This window comes from Spermophilus citellus (assembly GCF_964194105.1).
Source record: "Spermophilus citellus genome assembly, chromosome: 7".
Lineage (NCBI taxonomy): Eukaryota > Metazoa > Chordata > Mammalia > Rodentia > Sciuridae > Spermophilus > Spermophilus citellus.
This window is the reverse complement of record NC_138188.1, coordinates 152,322,036-152,345,931: the sequence shown is the minus strand read 5'-3', so window position 1 is coordinate 152,345,931 and position 23,896 is coordinate 152,322,036. Positions and strand designations below refer to the sequence as shown.

At 35.1% G+C, this 23,896-nt stretch overlaps 3 protein-coding genes across 3 annotated transcripts in view; 1 reads left to right on the top strand and 2 right to left on the bottom strand.

Moving 5' to 3' along the window:
- Nucleotides 1-10,504: 10,504 nt before the first annotated feature.
- Nucleotides 10,505-10,957, bottom strand: LOC308653423 (keratin-associated protein 13-2-like; the record flags this gene model as incomplete). The annotated part of the gene is made up of 1 exon (XM_081301984.1): nucleotides 10,505-10,957. The coding sequence occupies one exon, from the start codon at nucleotides 10,955-10,957 to the stop codon at nucleotides 10,505-10,507; it is 453 nt and encodes a 150-aa protein (XP_081158110.1).
- A 2,957-nt stretch (nucleotides 10,958-13,914) lies between these two features.
- Nucleotides 13,915-14,406, top strand: LOC308653043 (keratin-associated protein 14-like; the record flags this gene model as incomplete). The annotated part of the gene is made up of 1 exon (XM_081301348.1): nucleotides 13,915-14,406. The coding sequence occupies one exon, from the start codon at nucleotides 13,915-13,917 to the stop codon at nucleotides 14,404-14,406; it is 492 nt and encodes a 163-aa protein (XP_081157474.1).
- Nucleotides 14,407-21,847: 7,441 nt separating this feature from the next.
- LOC308653422 (uncharacterized protein) overlaps nucleotides 21,848-23,896 on the bottom strand; it is a gene marked incomplete at both ends in the record, with an annotated part of 35,754 nt that continues 33,705 nt past the window's right edge. Inside the window, one exon of the mRNA XM_081301983.1 lies at nucleotides 21,848-22,407. Coding sequence (XP_081158109.1) covers nucleotides 21,848-22,407 — 560 coding nt within the window. The remainder of the gene's footprint in view (nucleotides 22,408-23,896) is intronic.

The following is a 23,896-nucleotide window of genomic DNA, read 5'->3' as shown; positions in this document are numbered from 1 at the left end:
TACAGAGGGACTCACTGAATGAATGATGACTGAATCAATAAATAAATTCAGCCCCACTTTGGCCCAAAGGGTTTTGACTTCTGAAGTAAAACATGTATCATGTGTCTTAACAAATACTAAGTATCAGTTATTCATTGATGTTCTTACTCTGGCAAAACACTGAATATCTTTAGAAGGAAATAAGACTATGACTTTGGTTTATTTTCAAATCTGTCTTATGATGAGATGCAGAGACTAAAATAATGGAAACAGAAATTAGAAGCAGGAGGTTATTGATGTACTGCTTAGAAAGAAGTCATACAAGCTGAAAAAGATGGTAGAATAGCAATGAAAAGAAATGGTAAGGAGTATGAATTAGTTTAATTTCTGTGAAGGTTAAGGAAAGATAATAATCAAATTATTACCAAAATTTTAAGTCATAGGAATGGAAATAATGAACCATCAGTGGTTATCCCAAAGAACTAAAGTTAGCACATTATAACAATACATGTACACCCATGTTTATGACTTACATGAATTCTAAGAAGGAAATATAATTGAAGTTCAAATTTTAACAAGCTATATTTGAGATGGTGATGATACATATGCATATGTATATATATTCATATATATGTTCATATACATGTATGTATCACAAATAATGCCTAGGAATTAGATAACAGAATTTTCTTAGAATAGTTAATATTTCATATGCACATTTTAAAATTTTTCAGTCAAATTCTGAGAAAAATACATGGCAGTAGACACAATCATCTTGGAAGGGAATATGGAGCTTAAATAAAAGGAGCATAGTATTACTGCATCTCCAAAGAAGATTACATTTGAGAACTGAATAGAAAAAAGTGGAAATAGATAACTTATAGTGAGATGGTTTGTAAAAGATTCAGGATGGTATGCAATAAAATTAATAGTTTCACAAGAAGTTCAAGGGAACAGAAAGAATGTAGTTGAGGGAAGGGAAATGGTCCAACCATTGGGCACTTGAGAGTAGGCTGGAAACATTAAAATTGAGAACTAATAAACGAGTCTGATCCCTAGGACAGCATAAGTGACCTCTGACCAAGCACTTCCAGTGGAGCAGAAGTGGTGATGGCCAACAATGAAAGGGTTGGTTAGCTGATGTCTGTAAGTGTCATGGAGGTGACAAATGGGATGAATCTGATAACTGAGTTGGAGGAAGGTGGAAGGACATCAGCCAATAGATTTTACCAGCTTTTTTTCAGTTATTCTCTGTTCTCATGACACTTATAAATTCAGCTTTGCACTTTTTCTTTGTTACAGGATAGTGGGTTTCGTTGGGGTTATTCTTGAACTCAACATTAATGGCTTTTCCTTCCAAATTATTTTCTACAATAAAGGAAAGGGCATCCTGGGTTCACCCTTGGCCATGTGACGTCAATTATGAAGAGAGCTGGTAATATTAACAATGGTGTGACCTTTCTTAGAGAAAAAAGTTCCAGTGGCATGGAAAGTTATTTCTTAATTTATAGGTTAAAATTAGACCACTTTTCTAAAAAAAAGGATCCAAATAAAATATATATGGAAAATGTTAAATAAAAATACAACATGAGTTTCTTCATAACCTTGATTCCTTTTAAGTATTTTTGAATATGGTAGATTTCTGTACATTATCTATATATGACATTCCCTCAGTTGTTTATAAAAAAGCCAACTACAAATGAGGTGGTGCTTTATTAAAAATACAGAAAGCACTGCAGTAATAATTTGTGCTTTCTCATTATCAGTATTTTGAATGATTTTACCACTGTGACTCTGGTTTTGTTGACTGGTGATTGTTTACTTGATTCAAACTCACTAATTACACTTTAGAGTTTTACCAAATATGAGCACTATACTGGGTTTTATAGAAAAAAATAAATTTTATAAAACATGGTCCTTGTTTTAAAGGAGCAGAAAACTTAGTGCATATAAGACTCAAATATTGTGAAGCTGGTTTTAAGAATCAAGTCATATATTTATTATTATTAAAAGTAAAATGAAACACCAGCAATACCTGCTATCTAAAACCATATTTGTTTTTAATTCCAATAATAATTAAAATTTATTAAACTATAATTTAATATTAAGTTAAATTAAATATACTAAAATGATATGTATAATGAATAAAAAATAGACACTCTGATAATTTTAATTTTCTCATTTGGGCAAATACTCTCAATAAGTTAAACCTAGTTATTATAAAATCAGCATTATGTTATTATTATGTGATTAGATTATGAGAATAATTGGAAATAGGTATTACATGCATTTAGCATAATGCCTGATACTATAAGTCCTCTCTTGATATAAACTATGGATTGGAAAACTTTCTAAAGTGCAAATCTTCATTTACTCATTAATTCATTCATTGCTTTATGCATTCAGCAAATACTATAGAAACACAGACTTGACCGTGGCTCTGTATAGACACTGACGAAACAGAAGTATAGAAAACAAATGATGGCAGAACATGCATTGTTTGCATGTTGTCCCTTGAATTATCTGTGTAGTTTGTGAGGTTAGGCTACATATTTGTATCATGACACTGGAAGAAGAATTGCTCAGACTCTTTACTTTGAATTATGATGCTATTAATTGTAAAGTAACTACTTTCAATTAAAATTTAGTAGTGTGAATGGGAAAGGTCAGGAGGAAACATCAGAGGTAAGAAGGAACCAGGAATTTCACATGGCCTTTTCTAGGGGGGGAAAAACCCCTGATATCTGAGTTAGCAGATATATGTAGCAAAATTAGCATTGGCCTGAACAACTTGGATTATTATTGATTTAATTACTAGACTGGTAATGCCACTGGGAGGTGAGCTATCTTCAGTCAGCAATCTTTTTTTGCCTTTTCCGTGACCCTATAACAAGCATGTGCATGACACCTAATGGTTGATCAAAAGATGTTGACCAACTGAGGTAGAAGCCCTTTCTGACTCACTTGCTCTATGGTTCTGTGTTAGTCAGGTTTTCGTCGCTTTCATCAAAATACCTGGCAAGAACAACTTAGAGGCTGTAAAGTTTATCTTGGCTCACCTTGTCAGTACATAGTCAGCTCGTCCCATGACTCTGGCCCCACGGTGAGGCAGAACATTATGGTGAAAGGGTGTAGTGAGAGACAACTGTTCCATTCATGGTGACCAGGAGGCAGAGGAAGCAAGACAAAGGAACCACAAAGTAGGTGAACCTCCCCGGGCATGCTACCAGTGACCTACCACCTCCGGCCATGCCCCTCTGATTATTGTTACCTCCCAGATAGTCCATTAAAACTAGGACGGGTTGATTGGGATATAACTCTCGTAATCCTATTAGTTTACCTCTGAATATCCCTAAATTAACACAGAAGCTTTGGGGGACACTTCATACATAAACCATAAAAGGTTCTTTGTGTATATCTACTAATTTCCTACTGAGTTTCTAAGGACCTTAAGGGCAAGTTCAGTGGATTATTAATTCTTTTGATATTTTTAAAAAGATTCTCAATAAAGATGAATGGCAGCTAGTTTAAATGGGAGTGATAAAGTTATATTTTGGGGGCATTTTTGAAGGTGTGCTTTTCTCTTTGGTTGCACAAGATGCTTCAGTCTGGCAAACTCTAAGTCATGTTTGAGAATCAATGTCCAAAATTACAGTAAACAAGTCCTTTAAAACATAAAATGTTCTAAAAAGGAAACATAAGTTTTATGACATGAAAGCCAGACTTTGTCACCACCAACTCCTAGAAAACTCAACTAAATTTTAATAAACGTGGTGTATTCCTGCTAGCAATTTAATGTGATAAGTTTATTTAAATCATGTAGAGATGTCACACCCACTAATAAGTCATAAAAAGTCAAATAAGAGATCATGCACTCTACCAAAGACTACTCTCTAAAGAAAAATTCATCAAAACATTCTCTTTGGACATCTGACCTGAATCATTGCCCAACCTAGGAGATCCTTTCTAGTTCCCATCTAGGATCTTTTCCTCATGCAACCTGTGTGATGAATCCTCAACCTTCCCAGACACTTTTGTATCCATTTTACTATGATAGCTTCTTCCTTTCAATCTTATTTTCCACCCATGTTTATTATCCTACAAGCACTAAATCAAGCTTTACCTTTTTGGGGAAAATTCTTCCAAACTTCATGGCTTTTTTTAAATAAGACTATATCATTGTATTAAGATACTCCAAAGGAAGAGAAACAATAGGAGATCATTACCATATACATCTTTCTATATATGTGTGCATGCACATGCGCGTGCACACACACACACATATACACAATATAATATATATACATATGTATATGTATATATCAGTTTGGATAGTGGGATACATATAAAGAGTATATAGGATGTTTATCCAACCTAGAAAGCACATGAACTATAGATTTTATTCCAAACAGTTTTAATCTGTTCCATGAACTTGACCTTCATGATACAAATGAGAAAAAAGGCAAGAGAAATTAAATCCTGACTTACATTTTCGTTGTTGTTTTCAGAACAGGAAATAAAAACATTTTATTACTTTTGTATATTAACATTTTCTTAAATAACATGCAAGTAATTATTGTATTAGTGGTTAGCTGAAAATATTGGTTTCTCAAGTAGACATAATACTCATTGTAAGAAAGTTTAATTTTTTTCTTAAAGTGACAATTTCAAGCCTCCTAGATATTTATATAGCCTTTTTTTTAAAGAAAAGAAAGGCTAAGCTTGGTCACTGTTGTTAACATTGTTTTCACACATACCTTGAAGAATTTTACACTTGGAAATAAAATTCTTCACTTAAATATCACTCTAATAAACTCTTTAATTCCAAAAAGAAAAAAAAAATATATATATATAAATTCAAATAAGAGAAGGCAATATTTATTATCAGGAATTAGCTCACATGACTGGGAAGTCCCACAGTCTGCTATCTCTGAGATAGAAACTTCAGAGAGCTGGTGTTATGATTTCAGTCTGGCATCCAAAAACCTAACAACCAGGAGATCCAATGGTACAGATCTCAATACAAGGGCAGGAGAAGACAGATGTACCATCTAAAGCAAGAAAGGGAAGCAGAAAATGATGGAACTCCAACTTTCTTTTGTTCAGTTTCTCAAAGACATCTCATGATGTCTAACCAAATTAAGGATGGGCCATCTATTCACTGAGTCCACAGACTAATTGCTAACGTCACCCAGGAACATTCTCAAAGACACACCCAGAGATGATGTTAAACCAGGTCTATGGGCATCCTCTGACCCAGTTATGCTGGCATCCAAAACTAACCATCACTATCATTCTCACTAAAATTATAGTTAGTTTGTAATACTGATGACATCCGTGTTTCAACTGTATTATGTTATTTTTAATTGCACCTTTCAGCCTCTAGCAGGATAATGTGTATTTGATTAAATCAATTTGCTTTCTGGAATCTGAAATATGACTCCTTTGACTTGGTGCTTGTTAGCATGAAATATTTGACAGAAACAGCTCAAGAAGTTCATAGTAAAGTATTATGATGGTCTGAATCAGATGTTTAGAAAATTAAAGGACAAAGCCTGAGATGCCAGATACAAACTGTAGAATGAAAAAGCATAATTAGGGGTCTGTGCCACCACTGCTGGTTATATACTCAACAGAGCTGGCATATCTGTTGTAGAATATATATAACAAGTCAAACCAATTGAAGAAAGTTGTGAGAAGACCCAAGAAACAGAGAAAGACCTGTAAATTAGAATTTCCTCAATTAATTTTAATTTAAATATACCGAGAAGATAATCCAAATGTTATTAACGCTTCATATTCTATGATGATCATGAGCAGGTATGATCCCAACAGGAGAATTAGAAATTTAAGAACTGAATATCTCATCACAAAGTGTCTTTATATTTCTATAATTACAATGGAATGGATCTTTTTAATGTAAACATTGTCACAACTACTATGTTCATGTGCAATCGTGGAATAACATTTGTCATGCAAGTAGTTCTCAATTATTTTAGATTTATGAAGAACAAATACCTCTTTTCAATAGCCAGTCATACTACCTCATTCATGCATGGAATAATATTGTATTGTATTGCTGTCCTATCCTATCCCAGTTTTGTTGTGTGTCCACAGTAAAGAACTATCCTACAACTTTGGATACCCATCTAAACCAACAGTTCTATTAGGGAGTAATTTTGCCTGCAGAAAGTATTTGGCAAAATCTGGAGATAGATGTTTTTCATTGTCACAATTGGGAGTTGCTACTAGCATCTAGTGGGAAGAGGCCAGAGAATGTTGCTAACCATCTTATATTATACAGAGTAACCCAAACCTAATGAAGACTTACCAGACCCAAATAGCAATAATACCAAAATCTATGGAGCTGCAAAGAGAAAAAAAAAATGTTGACTAAAGTGCAAGAGATGAAGTAGAAAAATAGATAATGATAAAAGGAAAAGGGTAGGCCAAAAATAAAAATGAAAAATAAGATAGTCAAAAATAGCATAAGAAGGTCACATAGGTTAAAAACAATTGTAGATGGCTGGGGTTGTGGCTCAGTGGAAAAAAACACTTGCCTCATGTGTGTGAGGCACTGGGTTCAATTCTCAGCATCACATACAAGTAAATGAATAACATAAAGGTACGTCAACAACTAAAACAAAAATGTAGAAATAAATTCTGTAGACACTGCCCTAGGTCCTAATATGTCTTGTAGACATAAGGCTGTGCCCGAGCTGTGTTCTGGGCAGAGCTGCACTGGAGAAAGTAAGAGACTGTCTGGAAGGACGGTGATGGATTTTTGGATATGCAGAGATATTTTATTGAAGTTTAGTTATTCAAGTGGCCAACAGTAAAGCAAAGCTAGAAATATCTGTACAAATTATAAATAAGAATCTAAATAAACAATCTTTATTAAAAAGCTAGGAAAATAATTTTGCAAACCGATACAAATATTACTTACAAGTGAAATATTTGATCTACTCTCACTTTAAGTCTTGTGCTGTAATATGTCATGTTTTTTATGAAATTGTTAGCACACATTTTCTATAAAATGGAAACTTAGATGTTTAACTTTATGTGCCAACTTGGCTGGACCATGGTATTTTGTTATTTGGTCACATTCTAACCTTGGTGTTGCTTTGAATCCCTTTTGTAGATGTGGTACACATTTACAACCCTTGATATTGGGGGTATGACTCAACCCATCACTAAACCATTAAGAACACAGCATTTCTCAGAGAAGAATATTTGATTTTGAGACTACATAACAGCAACCATACCTGAGTTTTCAATCTGTCAGCCCCTGTAATCATGTGAGTTAATGTCCTGAATTTTCTTTATGGAGGATGGATGGATGGATGGATAGATAGATAGATAGATAGATAGATAGATAGATAGATAGATAGATAGATAGACAGACCGACCAACAGAGATACATAAAAGGAGTAGAAAACAATAGGCAGAGAGAAACAGAGAGAAAGAGAGGGGATAGAGATAGAGAGATATCCTTCAACACCAAAGTCTCCTCTAGAGAAAGAGTTGGTATTCAGGTGTAAAGGAAATATTAGTCCGATCCTACTGTTATCATAGACCAGGTGGCTCAAACAATTCTGATGTATTTCTCACAATGATGGAGATGGGGAAGTGTAAAATCAAGGCACAAGACAATGTAGTTCCTGAGTATGGTTCTTTATTTTGGTTTGCAGATGGGGATCTTCTCTCTAAATCCTTATGTGTTAGAGACTGGAGAAAGGTGAAGCAAACTCTCTTGTGTCTTTTGTACATTAATTGAGATTAATAATTTGAGGACTCCAATAAAAACTAATCATGTTTCAAAAGTCCCATCTCTATATTTATCAAAGTTGGGATTAAGAGTTCAGTATATGGGAGTGGAGGTAAAAACATATAGTCTGGAACATGTGATAACAGAATATTTAACAGGAAAGGCAGGCACTGGTGAATTGTAAAGACCTTTATGTCCCTACTGAGCAGCATATAACATTGCTAGAAATTTGTTAATAAGGCAACATACTGTGTTCAAACTTATTATAATAAGAAAGAATGCTATCAGAGCATGCTGAATCTATGAACAGAAGAGAGATTCTGGATTCAGATGGTTTATGGTATGTCTTTCACTGCAGAAAACTAATTGGATTTTATTATATGATCCTTTAGAACTTGGGCAGGGAGTACGGCAAAGAGAGGGACTTGAAATAAGTCTTGTGATACACAAACTGTTGCTTAATTAGGGAGATGTTTATACAGGTTTGCAGACTATTGTTTCCAATAAATCAGCCAATAGGAATCTTCTGAAGCACCTATTGAAATGATGACTGATTGGTACAATCTTAATCTTTTCCAAGCAAAATGTTTTCATAACTGAACTACAAAGTGATGTTGGCACAGGTGGTCTGAAGAATGATATATATATAGAGATGGTGGCTTCAAGTGTTATTTCCTTTCCTCCAATTCTTACCTTTTGTTTCAAAAGAAAAAGGGAGGATAACCAAAGAAGACAAGGTAGAGTTAGAAAAGTAATTTGATTTAGAAAAAAATAATCAACCTTCTCCAGATCACTAGTGATCTGTAGGACCCCAGGGCAGGCCAGATCAGCAAGAAGAAGGAGAAGATTTGATGTGGCTCTAAGATTGTTGTTTAACTCATCGTAGATTGGGTTGAGTTACTAATATGAAATAAAATATTTATTGGTATCCTAATGACCATAGATCTTTTCATTGTATCATTCAGATTTCACAGAATTTAAAGCCATCAGATCAAGAATGAAGTTCAGTGGTGTTAGAAAAATGAAGCCATTTACTAATTTTGCCCTACTGTGTTCGTTCTGCTTAATATATTAGTTTATATTAAAGATAACTATATAATAATTCTCAGTTCTCTCTTCTATTTGATTGTAGTGATAGACTTTCATTTAGTGGGCCCTGACTTGATTGGCTTTTGATTAAAAAAAGAAAAATAATATGAAAAATATAATATCATTTCACCATAGTTCATCAGTGAATTAGCTTACTTAAAATCAGAATAAATATAATGAACATAAAAGTTATGAAAATCAGTTTCTCATATCTTCTATTTCAGGTAGTATTATTGATTGATAGCCAACTGTATTTGTGCCAAAGTCATGCTGGTGGTCTCTGTTCTTGGTCTGTGAATGAACCTTGCAGGGGACTATGGATAGAATATTTTGGTAACATTTTGGAATCCTTTGATGGGTAACTTGCTAAGATTTTCTTTTTTTATATATTTTATTTTATTTTATTGTTGGTCGTTCAAAACATTACAAAGTTCTTAATATATCATATTTCACAATTTGATTCAAGTGGGTTATGAACTCCCATTTTTACTCCGTATACCGATTGCTGTATCACATCAGTTACACTTCCATTGATTTACATATTGCCATTCTAGTGACTGATGTATTCTGCTTTTTATCCTATTCTCTACTATCCCCCTTCCCCTCCCCTCCCCTAAATATTTTCTTAAAGTTGCTTCTAACCCAGCCTCCTTCCTTCCCTTTATCCTTCCCTTCCATCAGACATACATCAAAGCAAGATGGCTCTCCCAGACCTCTCCAAATAATTTCCTATTTTCCCTCCCAAATATTTTTAACAACAAATCCCTTTCCTGTCTAATCCCATTTGGTGTCTGCTTTTCAAAGAACACAATACATCAGTAATATTTATATTATTTAAATGAGTATTACCTTGAGCTTTTTTGTTTTAAATAATGGACTTTTTGTGATTTTCTCAGACTCTTTGAAGTTCTTCCTTGTGTTTCCACTGAATCCTTTGTTTCCTCCCCATTATTGACTTGTCACATGATGTTAAGTTAGAATTTTATTTGTGTGAGTTTCTTGAAGGCAGATAATTTGTGTCTTTGTTCAGAACAATGTCTGTTATACAAAGCAGCTCAATACATACTCTTGTCAATGAATGCCTCTCTGGAAGCAAAATTTCTGATGCAATTATATGAATACTTGTACTCATGAGAAGACATAAATCTCTTAAGATATGAGATATATGACATAGTTGTGTCATATATTTGAATTTTCTCTGAAAAATCCTGTTTTTGTGTCCAAAAAATATTAATGAAACATGAAACAGGGAAAACAAAAACTAAAGGCTGTTGAAAGTATGGGATTTATTTAATAAATGAATCATCATATTAATACAAGAAAATGAAATGCCATAATTCGTGTTAGAGAATTTTTTAAATTTTAAATAAAATAGTCTAATGAAGAATCACTGTATGAAGGGAAAATAAATGAGATAAGAATTTCAGAAAGATGGCAACAGAATTGATTCTAAGCATTGGCATGAAAATTAAAATTCAAGATCAATCCCATGTCAAATTTAGGAAAGATCATAGACCCAAACCACTTAGTCCACAGTAAATTATTCACTTCCGGGAGACTGTGATGGTGAATCCTAGTGGTGAAAATGGTCAGCCATCACAGGTATGGGACAAGTGGAAAGTTAAAGTTCCATAAGTGCAGAAATAATCATGAGAGTATCAGGAATATTCAGTAGGATGATCCAAAATAGTGAGAGCCAATGGCGGGGCGGAAACAAGTTGACTGGCAACTCCTGGAAGGGAAGTAAGCTGGACGGTGGAAGCTGGACCCACATCCCACAGACTGGAACCCAGTGCTTCCATATCCAAAAGATCCATGGCCGGCGCTACCATATCCAAGAGATCCAGAGTAATTCGCTTGGCAGGGACTGGAGAAAATGAAGTTCTTTGGGCAATAACTCGATGTCTGGTAGGACCTGGTTCCAGGACAGGATGTTTCATAGCTGATGGGCTCAGAGGAAGACTCCTGATGGCCACCATAGAAAGAGGAGCCCAGCTGGTAGGTTCCTGGAGAGCAGGCTACATCACTGGGGTAGAAGGAGTTATACTGGGAAACTGGGTACCTCAGGTAATGTCCAAGAGATTGGGAGGAGAATCTTCCAGAGCCACAGTTGTAAGACATTTTGTCAGGAGTTCAGCTGAGCTGCAGTGAGGAGTCTCAGGTAAATGTCACCTTCGACACTGGGTACTTATATACCCTGGAAGTGGGTGTAGCATGTGCCTATTTTAATAAGAATATTTAATTAGGCTCCAATAAAAATGAAATACATCAATCTTCAAAGATCTTTATATGAATACAAACTTTTAAATGAAACGATACCATTAGTTTTTGAAAGCAGTTGTTCATGAAACAAAAATGTAATTTCTCATGAAAACCACCATGATTCTATCTATAAGACTGGGACTTTATTCATCCTGTTCTTCAAGATACTTAGTAAAATGGATAACACAGCAAAAATAGCAAAGATGCTTTGTAGTATAAGGGAGACAATTATACTGCTTCAAGTTTGGGAACTTAATGGAGAACAGAAAAAAGAAATCGTCTTTCTCCCAAATCTTGTGGGAATTATGAAAGAAGCAACGCACTAACCTTAACTGGTAATAATGCTAAATGAATAGATAATAAATTCAGGTTTAGTTTTCTTATAATACAAATAGTGAAATTACTTTTGTCTATGTGAATATTTAGATCCAAGGGTCCAAGTTTTAATGAATACTTTGAAGATTAATTTTTTTCTCTCTCTGTGTGTGTGTGTGTGTGTGTGTGTGTGATGCTGAGGAATTAACCCAGGGCCTTGTATATGCTAAGCCTACCAGTAAACTATATCCCCAACTCTTTCATTTGTCTCTTGATTGAAGTCATTAGTGAACTTCATAAACTTGGTTATATAAAACTCTCCACTTGTACAATGTTTAAGTAATGTGTTTTGGTGTCACTGATGTATTGAGAAGAAAATATTGAGCACTATACAAAAAGTATAGAACTTTATTCTTTTTCCTCTCACAATGTAAAATATTTACTATGCAGGATTAAGAAAATGAGAAATGCCAAATATGTCCATCCTGCATAGATTTCACAGAAGAATCAGGGATTTGAAAAATTCATAGTTACAAATGATCTTCATGAATTGAAATACGGTTGGGGGAGGGATCTCTGATGTAATACATCCATCAAGTCATGAATGTTTATCTTATAGGACTTGGTAGCCTGAGGATTTTTCTGGACTCTCCCATAAAGTTCACCAAAGCTAAATATAAATAAAGATAGTGTATAGCCTGTGGGAATGGTAAAACATCTTAGGATGTCTATCTTCAAAACTAATAATATTTTCTAATCACAATGAGCTGAGACATATTCTATGAAGAATTAGGGTTACTAGATGGACATTTTAAGGAAAAATTTAAAATTATCTGCTATTGCAACTAATGAGATTTCTATCTTGAGTGTCCTGGAAATTTGCAATCAGGGTATAATCAACAAAATTCCAGTCTAATAGAATATGGAGATTTTTGCCAAACTTTCTTCTGAAATGTGGACTTTATGGGTCTGAACAGCTTGAGTTGACACAATGATTTCATTTATTAGATAACATAGCTTGTCCCCTGTTTCTAAAATAAACAATTTTTATTTAGTAGGTCTCTTAATTATGAATCGAAAGAAGCATTTTAGTAGTTTCCATATCTGCTTCATTTGTCAATAAAATATTGAACATCAAAATACCACATAAATATTTAACTGATCTTAATTTAATTTGCTTGCTTGCTTCAGTGTTATCTGCTTTTATATAAGATATTGCTGTAGAAAAAATATTCTGTGAGATCATATATTAAGTAATTTTGAGCATTCGTTTCTCAAAAAAAAAAAAAGAAAAAAAAGGATGCTTTTGCATCCAAACACTTTTGTTTGGAATAAGAAGTGGAAAGGAAAAACTTTTCTATGAAACAAACAAATCAAACAGCTCATAAGCCACAGCAAGATAAACCTTCTCCATCTCTCTTATTCTTCCAGGTATCAGTCTTCATTACAGTCTTACATAGACGAGGATCACAAGTCATGGAAGGAAAAGAAATATGGCCCTTCTTTTAGAAATGCTGTAATCCTTGTCAGAAACACCTAGAAACAATTTAAATCAAATTGATGTATGTTGCTTTCTGAGGCAAAGGAAGAATCTCCTTAAGATGGTTTCTTTGGTCTAACAATTATTTTATATTTTCTTTAGAACAAGAATATTTTCCAGATTCTGAGAAATCCTTTTAGTGGAACAGTGACTCTGATTAGAGATAGAAATACATTGGGCATTTTGGTCTCATGATTTGTTCTTATTTTTAATGCTTTTTTTCAGTAATTTAGATGAATAATCTCTAACATTTCAAAATACCATAAAGTAACTTATGTGTGCTATTAGGCTGACATCACAGTAAACACACATATGCAAAAATAAAAAAGAAAAGAAACAACTAAGATTGGCTTTTAGCTCTGAATGGTCCACAGTTTCAAGCAGAAGCTGGGAAACCAGGGAATCTTTCAGTAAATAGTTAACTAAAGCCTTTCAATTTGAAGTCTGATTTTTTAAAAATCTTACACATTCTGCCTATCAGCATAGCTGCTTTCTGGTGACACCTTTCATTTAGTAAGCTTGACACTGTGCACGACAATCAACCTATGCTGTTGTTCAAAAGACATAACTATGAATCGGTAACTTAACAACATTGCTAGTTGGGTGTCAAGAATTCTGATTGTGAAATGGGTTGCAATTATTTTTAATTAAGCCAGCTTCCCCCACCCAGATCCTGTCTACCTCTAAAGCACTTCTTTGAGTGATCTTCAGGGCGACCTTTGCTAAGGGAAGATGAATAATAGCTTTGAAGTTCAACACTATTACCTGAAGTCCAAGGCCACAGACATGACTGCACTTTACAGTTGTAAAACCACAGTTCAATTAAAACCTGCAGGTAACTTGTTTTCATGAACCACGGGGTTGACACCACACCCAATGAAAAGGGTATATAAATGTGCCAGTCCAAGAAGTGGCATTCCAGCTGAGAACCTTGTCATCTAAAGTTCTACCTCCTGTCAACATGTCCTCCAACTGCTGTTCTGGAAGCTACTCCTCCCGCTCCTTTGGGGGCTACCTGCAACAACGGGACAGCTCCTGCGGCTCTTCCTGCCCCAGCAGCGCATTCTACTGCCCTGTTTTACAAACTCCCGTCACCCACCAGCTGGGCTCCTCTCTCTCCAGTGGCTGTCAGGAGACCTGCTGTGATCCCACCAGCTGCCAGACATCCTGTGTAGTGTCCAAGCCCTGCCAGACGTCCTGCTACCGCCAGAGGTCCTCCACATTCTGCCATCCCTGCCACACAACTTTCTCCGGATCCCTGGGCTTAGGGTCCAGGAGCTTTCAGTCTGTTGGTTGTGGCTTTGGATCCAGAGGGTTCCAGTCAGTGGGTTGTGCTCCTCACACATTCTCATCTCTAAATTATGGATCTAACTTTTACCGACCCTCCTATTTCTCCTCCAGAAGTTGCCAGTCTGCTTCTTACCAACTGCCCTGTGGATCTGGCTTCTACTAATCATATATATTAGGTGAAGAGAAATTTAAAACCTTACTATCTTAAGATCCATGCTGTTTTTTGATCTCCTATATATTCTGTCATCAGCCTAAAAATTTGCTTCTACGTTTACCCCCTGTGAATTAGGAATCACTTGAATTCCAGTAATTGGGAAATGTATTCTTTGGAGATAGATGTTAAAACTTCTTTTAAAAAAAAATTTTTAGATAGACATGCAATAATTGAAGCATAATTCTTTCTTCATGGACCTCCTAGTTATATAAATTTTACAAAGTAAAAAGTGTTGTAAGTTTAAATAAAATTATGTTATATCTTTCTATCGTGTTAGTATTTTCTTTTCCTTTAAAACTCTTTCTAAATATGTGTCTGGGTTTTCCTGTATCTTCTACTTATCATTTAACGTTTTAAACTTTAAAGAGTATAATCATTTTTTTGATTCAAAAGATGTTTTTTTCATCTTTTATATTCACTCAGTATTTTTACATGAGAGATGAAGGCACACAATTTCAAAACAACAAACTCATACCTGGCTTATTACTATGTAGAGAGTTAAAACTCCAATATTTAAATGGTTATAATTTGCAAGGAGTATTAAATTGTCTCTGTCACTTAATTTTGGAAGAAAGATTATCACAAAAAATATGTTCTAAAATGCATGGGAAATTGTAATGAAGGTATCCAAAAAGAAGTTAGATGATGGTGAGTTAGATTCAGCAAGGGCTTCAATTCTGCTAGCCTTACTGCCAGATTAAAAATCCAGTTTCTAAATGAAATCTTTAACATATTCTAAGACTTTTTAAGTCAATAAGCCAAACATTTTTCCATATAATCCATTTCATAAATTTGATGAACTCCCATTTTTTTTGTTTTTCTAATTGTTTTGTTTGAAAAAAAAAAACTCTTCAAAAACAAGGTAAATAGTCTATTGTTGCAGCATTCTGAAGAATATCTAGACAGTTAGTAACACTTGAGCCATCAGTGATGTCCCAACTTGTTTTATCATTTATGTCAAGGAAAACCCTTTAGGGGTTCAGGTGACAACCTTTTGGGGGTTCAGGTGATGTGGATCTTTACCCACAGGATCACTCTGTGTCTTGGTTTATTATTTGTTTTAATATTTAGTCCCATTTGATAATGTTTCCAGAATTTTACATTTTATTTATAATCAATAAAAATTTCATTGGCCCAAGTGGCAGTAGGTTTAAAGAACTTCCACTTTACTTCCGCCATGGATTCATTCATCTGGAAGAATACAAGATGTATATACAATAACACCTTTGAACTTGACTCAATTGTTGAAGCTGAAAATTGACAGGCATCCCTCTTTATTAACCTTCCTGAACAAAATAGATCACTTTTTGTTCAAAGACAGCATGTAGAGGGATCACTTGGAAAACAAATTACACTCATATACAATGGATAGGACAACCTGCAGGTTTAAACAAATGACCCACTTGGAGGTTCATTGTTATTCTTTTTTTTTTCTTTTTTTTATTGGTTGTTCACAACTTTACAAAGCTCTTGACATATCATACTTCATACATTAGATTGAAGTGGGTTATGAACCCCCAATTTTACCCCAAATGCAGATTGCAGAATCACGTCGGTTACACATCTATAATTTTACATACTGCCCTTTTAGTAATTGTTGTATTCTGCTACCTTTCCTATCCCCTACTATCCCCCCTCCCCTCCCCTCCCTTCTTCTCTCTCTACCCCATCTACTGTAATTCATTTCTCTCCTTGTTTATTTTCCCATTCCCTTCCCAACCTCTTATATGTAATTTTGTATAGCAATGAGGGTCTCCCTTCATTTCCATGCAATTTTCCTCATCTCTCCCTTTCCCTCCCATCTCATGTCACTGATTAATGTTACTCTTTTCTTCCTACTCTTCCTCCCTGCTCTGTTCATATTTGCTCTCATTATATCAAAGAAGACATTTGGCATTTGTTTTTTAGGGATTGGCTAGCTTCACTGAGCATAATCTGCTCTAGTGCCGTCCATTTCCCTGCAAATTCTATGATTTTGTCATTTTTTATTGCTGCATAGTACTCCATTGTGTATAGATGCCACATTTTTTTTATCCATTCATCTACTGAGGGGCATCTGGGTTGGTTCCACAGTCTAGCAATTGTGAATTGTGCTGCTATGAACATCGATGTGGCAGTATCCCTGTAGCATGCTCTTTTAAGGTCTTCAGGGAATAGTCCCAGAAGGGCAATAGCAGGGTCAAATGGTGGTTCCATTCCCATCTTTCCCAGGAATCTCCAAACTGCTTTCCAAAGTGGCCACACCAATTTGCAGTCCCACCAGCAATGTACAAGTGTACACTTTTCTCCACATCCTCGCCAGCACTTGTTGTTGTTTGACTTCATAGTGGCTGCCAATCTTACTGGAGTGAAATGGTATCTTAGCGTGGTTTTGATTTGCATTTCTCTGACTGCTAGAGATGGTGAGCATTTTTTCATGTACTTGTTGATTGATTGTATATCCTCCTCTGAGAAGTGTCTGTTCAGGTCCTTGGCCCATTTGTTGATTGGGTTATTTGTTATCTTATTGTCTATTTTTTTGAGTTCTTTGTATACTCTGGATATTAGGGCTCTATCTGAAGTGTGAGGAGTAAAAATTTATTCCCAGGATGTAGGCTCCCTATTTACTTCTCTTATTGTTTCTCTTGCTGAGAAAAAACTTTTAAGTTTAATTAAGTCCCATTTGTTGATTCTTGTTATTAACTCTTGTGCTATGGGTGTCCTATTAAGGAATTTGGAGCCCGACCCCACAATCTGTAGATCGGAGCCAACTTTTTCTTCTATCAGACGCAGAGTCTCTGGTTTGACACCTCAAAGAAAGAAAACTACAGACCAATATCTCTAATGAACCTAGATGCAAAAATCCTCAATAAAATTCTGGCGAATCGAATACAAAAACACATCAAAAAAATTGTGCACCATGATCAAGTAGGATTCATCCCTGGGATGCAAGGATGGTTTAACATACGGAAATCAATAAATGTTATTCACCACATCAATAGACTTAAAGATAAGAACCATATGATCATCTCGATAGATGCAGAGAAAGCATTTGACAAAGTACAGCATCCCTTTATGTTCAAAACATTAGAAAAATTAGGGATAACAGGATCATACCTCAACATTGTAAAAGCTATCTATGCTAAGCCTCAGGCTAGCATCATTCTGAATGGACAAAAGTTGAAGGCATTCCCTCTAAAATCCGGAACAAGACAGGGATGCCCTCTATCTCCACTTCTATTCAATATAGTTCTCGAAACACTGGCCAGAGCAATTAGACAGACAAAAGAAATTAAAGGCATAAAAATTGGAAAAGAAGAACTTAAATTATCACTATTTGCAGATGACATGATTCTATACCTAGAAGACCCAAAAGGGTCTACAAAGAAACTACTAGAACTAATAAATGACTTCAGCAAAGTGGCAGGATATAAAATCAACACGCATAAATCAAAGGCATTTCTGTATATCAGCGACAAAACTTCTGAAACGGAAATGAGGAAAAACACTACATTCACAATATCCTCAAAAAAAAAAAAATACTTGGGAATTAACCTAACAAAAGAGGTGAAAGATTTATATAATGAAAACTACAGAACCCTAAAGAGAGAAGTTGATGAAGATCTTAGAAGATGGAAAAACATACCCTGTTCATGGATAGGCAGAACTAACATCATCAAAATGGCGATATTACCAAAAGTTCTCTATAGGTTTAATGCAATGCCAATCAAAATCCCAACGACATATCTTGTAGAAATTGACAAAGCAATCATGAAATTCATATGGAAAAATAAAAGACCCAGAATAGCAAAAGCAATTCTAAACAGGAAGTATGAATCAGGCGGTATAGCGATACCAGATTTCAAACTATATTACAGAGCAATAGTGACAAAAACAGCATGGTACTGGTACCAAAACAGGCGGGTGGACCAATGGTATAGAATAGAGGACATAGAGACTAATCCACAAAGTTACAACTATCTTATATTTGATAAAGGGGCTAAAAGCATGCAATGGAGGAAGGATAGCATCTTCAATAAATGGTGTTGGGAAAACTGGAAATCCATATGCAACAAAATGAAACTGAATCCCTTTCTCTCGCCATGCACAAAGGTTCATTGTTATTCTAACCTAGTTATACTAACTAGTGAGGCAAGCTCCAGTCCAGGAAAGATGCAGCAATATACACCAAACCACCAGTAGGTGGAGGTAGTGGGAAACAGGTTAGATGGATGAAGTATGAGTGAGCACCAAGCTGATTCTGCTTCAGAGCATATAAAGAATAATCTAAATGGTCTTTCTTCAGTGGTTTGGGGATGTATTGTTAAAATCTGAAACTATTTATTTCATTTTTGATAGCACCTTTCTCTTTAAATATTATTTAGAAATGGGCAAAAAAGAAAAACTCATTTCTAAATACAAAAAAAAAAAAATACTGAATTTCTACTACCAAAATAAAGTATATGTAGATGGTAAGTACATAGATTACACAGGAAATTAATGATGTTATTATTCATCAGGACAATATTATCTTTTTATCCAAGATAAGTGGCTACATGTAAAATAAAAGACAAAATTTTACCAAATATCCACCTCTACTTGAAACACAAAGTTCTAAGAAAAATGCTTCCAAAGATGATGACCTGTCGTTAGAAATTGCAAATGCTGATTCATATTTTACTTTGATACATAAATCTTCTTTTAGGTTAAATAATTTTGAAAACATTTTCACTCATATTAAATTCTAAGTTTTCTTGTACATGTAAAAATTAAAAAAATGATAATATGCCCCTTCATTAGCAGAAGAGAGACATAGATATGAACAAAATAAGTAAGTTTCATATCAAGACTGTTAAATGACCTGGGTGGATGACTAACACCTGTCATTCCAACAGCTCAAGAGGTTGAGGCAGGAGGATCACAAGTTCAAAACCAGCTTCAGCAAATTAGCAAGGACCTAAGAATTTAGAAAGACCCTGTCTCTAAATAAAATTTGAAAAGAGGTCGGGATATGGCTCAGTGGTTAAGCAACCTTGGGTTCAATCCCCACTACACACACACACACACACACACACACACACACACACACACAAAAGACTCTCAGCTGTTTCAAGTATAAAATGAATTCCAATGACTATCATTTTTTATATGGTCCAAAGAATCCAGTTAAAGCTGTGGAAAGTTCACAGTGTAAAGTTAACTAATGTAAAGTCGCTTACAACTCTCAACATTGAAGATGCATGCACGTACTGGTTGTCTTGGTAATAATAAAAATCACATATTTTGGTGAAGATGACATCAGATTTAAGACAACAAAAATGCAAGAATTGTTAATAATAATTTACTTCAATAAGATTTATCATCTGAATTTATAGCAATTTCTTTCTGAGATGCCATCAAATATTTCTCTATCTATATATCATTTGGTGTAATAGTTAATACAATTTTTCTTTTGTAAAGAACAACTCCTTTTTGATTTCTGGTTTTGATTTATAGTTTTTTCTTCATTTAGTCTGCAAGTCATCACAGATTTGAGCTAATTTTTTCTTATTTCTTTTTTTATTTGTTCTTTTTAGTTATATATGATAGCGTAATTCATTTTGACAAATTTATACAAGTGTGGAATAATTGTTTTTTAAATAAATTGGTTTAACATCATTGATGCTCTTTTCATTAATCTAAATTTATTTTTACTTTTACTATTTATTATGGATACTACTTGTGAGGCTAATCAAAGAGATGGAGTAGTAGATTAAATCTATTCTGTTGAAATAATTTTCACAGTGTCAGAAGTACAAAAGACTCCTTGGTTAATCTAAGATTTATATATTCACAAACAAAATTAAGGAAAGAGCCACAAAACAAGATTCCTTTTCTATTCAGAGCCTTTGATCTAAAACTTTGGCCAAGTTTCAAATACATTTTTAGTCTCCTTTCCTTTGTATATGCAAATATCTATAGAATATAATCTGTCTCTCTCATGGGAATGATTGAATGTTAAGTTAAAATTGTATGTTTGGAATTATTTCCTGCCATATTGCATGCTCTCACGATGATCCTAGGCATAGCTATGTCAAACAATTTTATTGAGGCTTCAGGCACTTTTGCATGAACAGCATCTCCTGCAAGCATATGCAACACTTGTTTGTCTCCAAATATCTCAAAAGTCACACTAAGAAAACCAGAGAGTCCACTGTGATTCCTTACTCTCACAAAAATGAGGTTCAAGGAGAATATATGCCTTAGGCAATGATCAACCAATGAAAGATAGAAGCTGATGAAGACGTGTTTCTCCCTCTTGATCATATGCTGGAATGAACAATTAAAAAAGTCATTGCACATTCTTCAAGAAAGTGCCTGCAGGATTGCATCCCAACTGTTCATCATGAAATCATGCTAAAAATGTGACTTTCTGAGATTTTCCTCTTTGGTTGTTTCCATGGACTGTCTTACGTGCTTTTTAGGGTCTTGTGACAAATAAACTGAACCCAGATCTTGGATTTTAACTCTGCTTTGAATACAGACTAAGACTAATGAATTAAAATGGTAATTCAATGGTGCTCAGGTGTAGGACTCTTAGCTTGAATGAAACTGAGCCTTGGAGAAACATCAGGAGCTTACCTGTACCTCATTTGATCGTTGATTCTCCTTGTACATGGTCAGAGATGAGGTTTAGGAAGAGCTCAACAGTGGGAGGCAGGAGTCCTGGCATTTAAATCAGCTAAAACCAAAGTGTCTATCCTGAAATTTGCTTAAAGCTCATTTTCCGTTGACTGAAAATCTATATTCATATACCAACCATACATAAGATTCTATCTATGCATACAGCTCACCTTATATATTACACACTATTATTGTTGTCCATATTTATAGTTTATGTACTATTTATTTTCTTATATCCACAAAAATGAATCTCCTTCATTCTCAAGCAATGAGAATGAGCAGCAATTCTCATTGCTATTCAGATTGGTTTGCACATGTAAATAGTGATCTTCCAAGAAACAATTATTCCTACAAGGGAATGTATCAAATGGCAACAGAATTTTCTAACATTTATCAAATTATATGTTCCCAAAACCCAGTTTAAAGTCAGAATAATCTGTATTTAAATCTCCCAAATCCTTGAATGAAAAAGTTCCATGCAAGAAATAATCATGCGAACAATGTATTTAGATGTCAGATTTCGTACATTTATTAAATTAAAATTTTCATTTTCAACTGTTTTGGATGAAAGCCAGATAATATACAACATTATTAACATTTAATTGGAAAGATCCTCATGAACTTGAGAGTTTGCTAGAAATTGAAGAGGCAAGAAGTTATCAATAGAAGAATAAAAGGAGCAAGTGACAAGAATGAAAATAATGCTGTTCAAAGTAGACTTTAATCTACAGGTTCAGAATGCAGGCATTTAGCAAGTGAATCTATAGATGCCAGATCCACAGGATGGTCTGTAACAAGAAGACTGGCAGCTTCTAGAAAGAAAAGAAATTGGGTTGCAGAAACTGGATCTGTAACCCAGAAAAGGGAAGCCGGAGACACCATAATTCAGGGATCTGAAGCCTCTGGATCCACAGCCCAGTGAGTAGCAGCTTCTAGATCCATAGCCCAGGGAGTGGCAGCTGCTGGACCCAAAGCCCAGTGATCCAGCATAGGTCCTCTGGCAGGGACTGCAGAGTGTGGATATCCTCTGGCCATAGCAGGAAGGCTGGCAGGGGCTGGACACCACACAGGATGTCTGGCAGCTGGTGGGCTCACAGCAGGTCTCCTGACTGCCCCTGTAGAGAGAGGAGCCCAGCTGGCAGGTGCTGGGATAGCACAGGTCAGTGCTGTAGACCAGGTTGCTGGGGTAGGAAGAGCCACAGGAGCTTGGGAAGCGCAGGGAGCCCCCAAGGGAGCGGGAGGAGAAGTTTCCAGAGCAGCAGCTGGAGGACATGTTGAGAGGAGATGGGAGCTGAGTTTTAATGTTCCCTTCTGGACAGAGGCATTTATATACTCTCAGCAATAGGTGTGGTACCCAACAAGGGCCATCCTTTACATATTTGTGTTCCCTCATTCACAAATGTGTAACTCAGTAATCTCTTTGTAATTGCTGTTGCATTTGAATAGTTTTCCTCATAGTGCATTTATGGTGCTATTATTCTGTTGTTACAGGGAAAGCCAAGGAACTATTCCTATGTCAGAAATGCTATGACTGTTTTATATTATTGCCTGTTCCATCTCAGCAAGGGAAGAACTTCCTGCTTCTCTTTTACATGCTTCCTCTTTGTCTACATTTGGCTTTACTGGTGGATGATTTTCTAAGATTAGAGAAAGAGAACATTAATTTTCTTTTGAAATAATAGATCAGTACTCACCTGGATCATTTCCCCATTGTCCATTATTCCTCTGTGGTACTTTATTATGGCGGTCACAAAACACTATCACACTAAGTACGCAGTCACAGTCTCTCTCATTCAATGAAGAGAGCCAGAAAACAGATAAAACAAAGAGACTAGGAAAAAGATGCCTAAAAACTGAAATAGACCTTGCCATGTTTTTAAGTACAAGTGGACACCAAAGGTATCCATTAAAACAGTCCCAGGGGATCAGTCTGGGTTCATTCCCAAGTAGCTGAAAGTCACTTTTTTGGTAGGGGGAGAAAATTACCAATGGAGGAACAAAGAGAAGGCTCAAGAATTTCAGATGTTTCTTTTTGTGTTGCACTCTCAAACCATAATTTAACTTGTCCAATTTTCTTTACAAATCAAAAATTTTCAAAATTAGTATTTTTAGGAATTTTGATATGGCTACCCTCTAGATCTTTAATTATCCAGGGCTTGTACCCTTAGAATGTCTCCATCATTCCACAGTACAGATTTTCTATGACCCCTACTCCTTCCTCAGCAGGTACTACCCTGCCTTGTCCTGTCTAATCATGAAGTTTCTTTCTACCCCAGTTATTTTTTCCTCTGCAGTTTTTTGTTTATAAATATCTCTCTCATTTGCTTTGCCTCTTTATCAATCTTACCTCCATTTGCCTATTTTAATTTTTCTGTTTTGAAATTTGATTTAATCTTTTGTTTTTCATATTTGGCTTATTATTTTTATTGTTTGTTGATTAGTTGGTTTGCTTCTGGTGAGATTTTAGATCCAAAACTGAGGGGGAAAAAAGTTTGATTTATCTTATTCCCAGAATATAATCAGCTATTTTCTATGTTCACTTAACAATATTTTGCATTATAGCCAGGCATGGTGGCTCACACCTGTAGCCCCAGTAGCTGGGGAGGCTAAGACAGAAAGATCACAAGTTCAAGGCCTGCTTCAGCAACTTTGTGAGGCCTTGAGTAACTATGGAAACCCTGTCTCAAAATAAAAATATTTTTAAAAATAAGGGCCAGGGATATACCTCAGTGGTTAAATCTCCCTGAGTTCAATCCCTTGTACAAAAAAAAATGTTAAGACAAAAGTAGTTAAATTA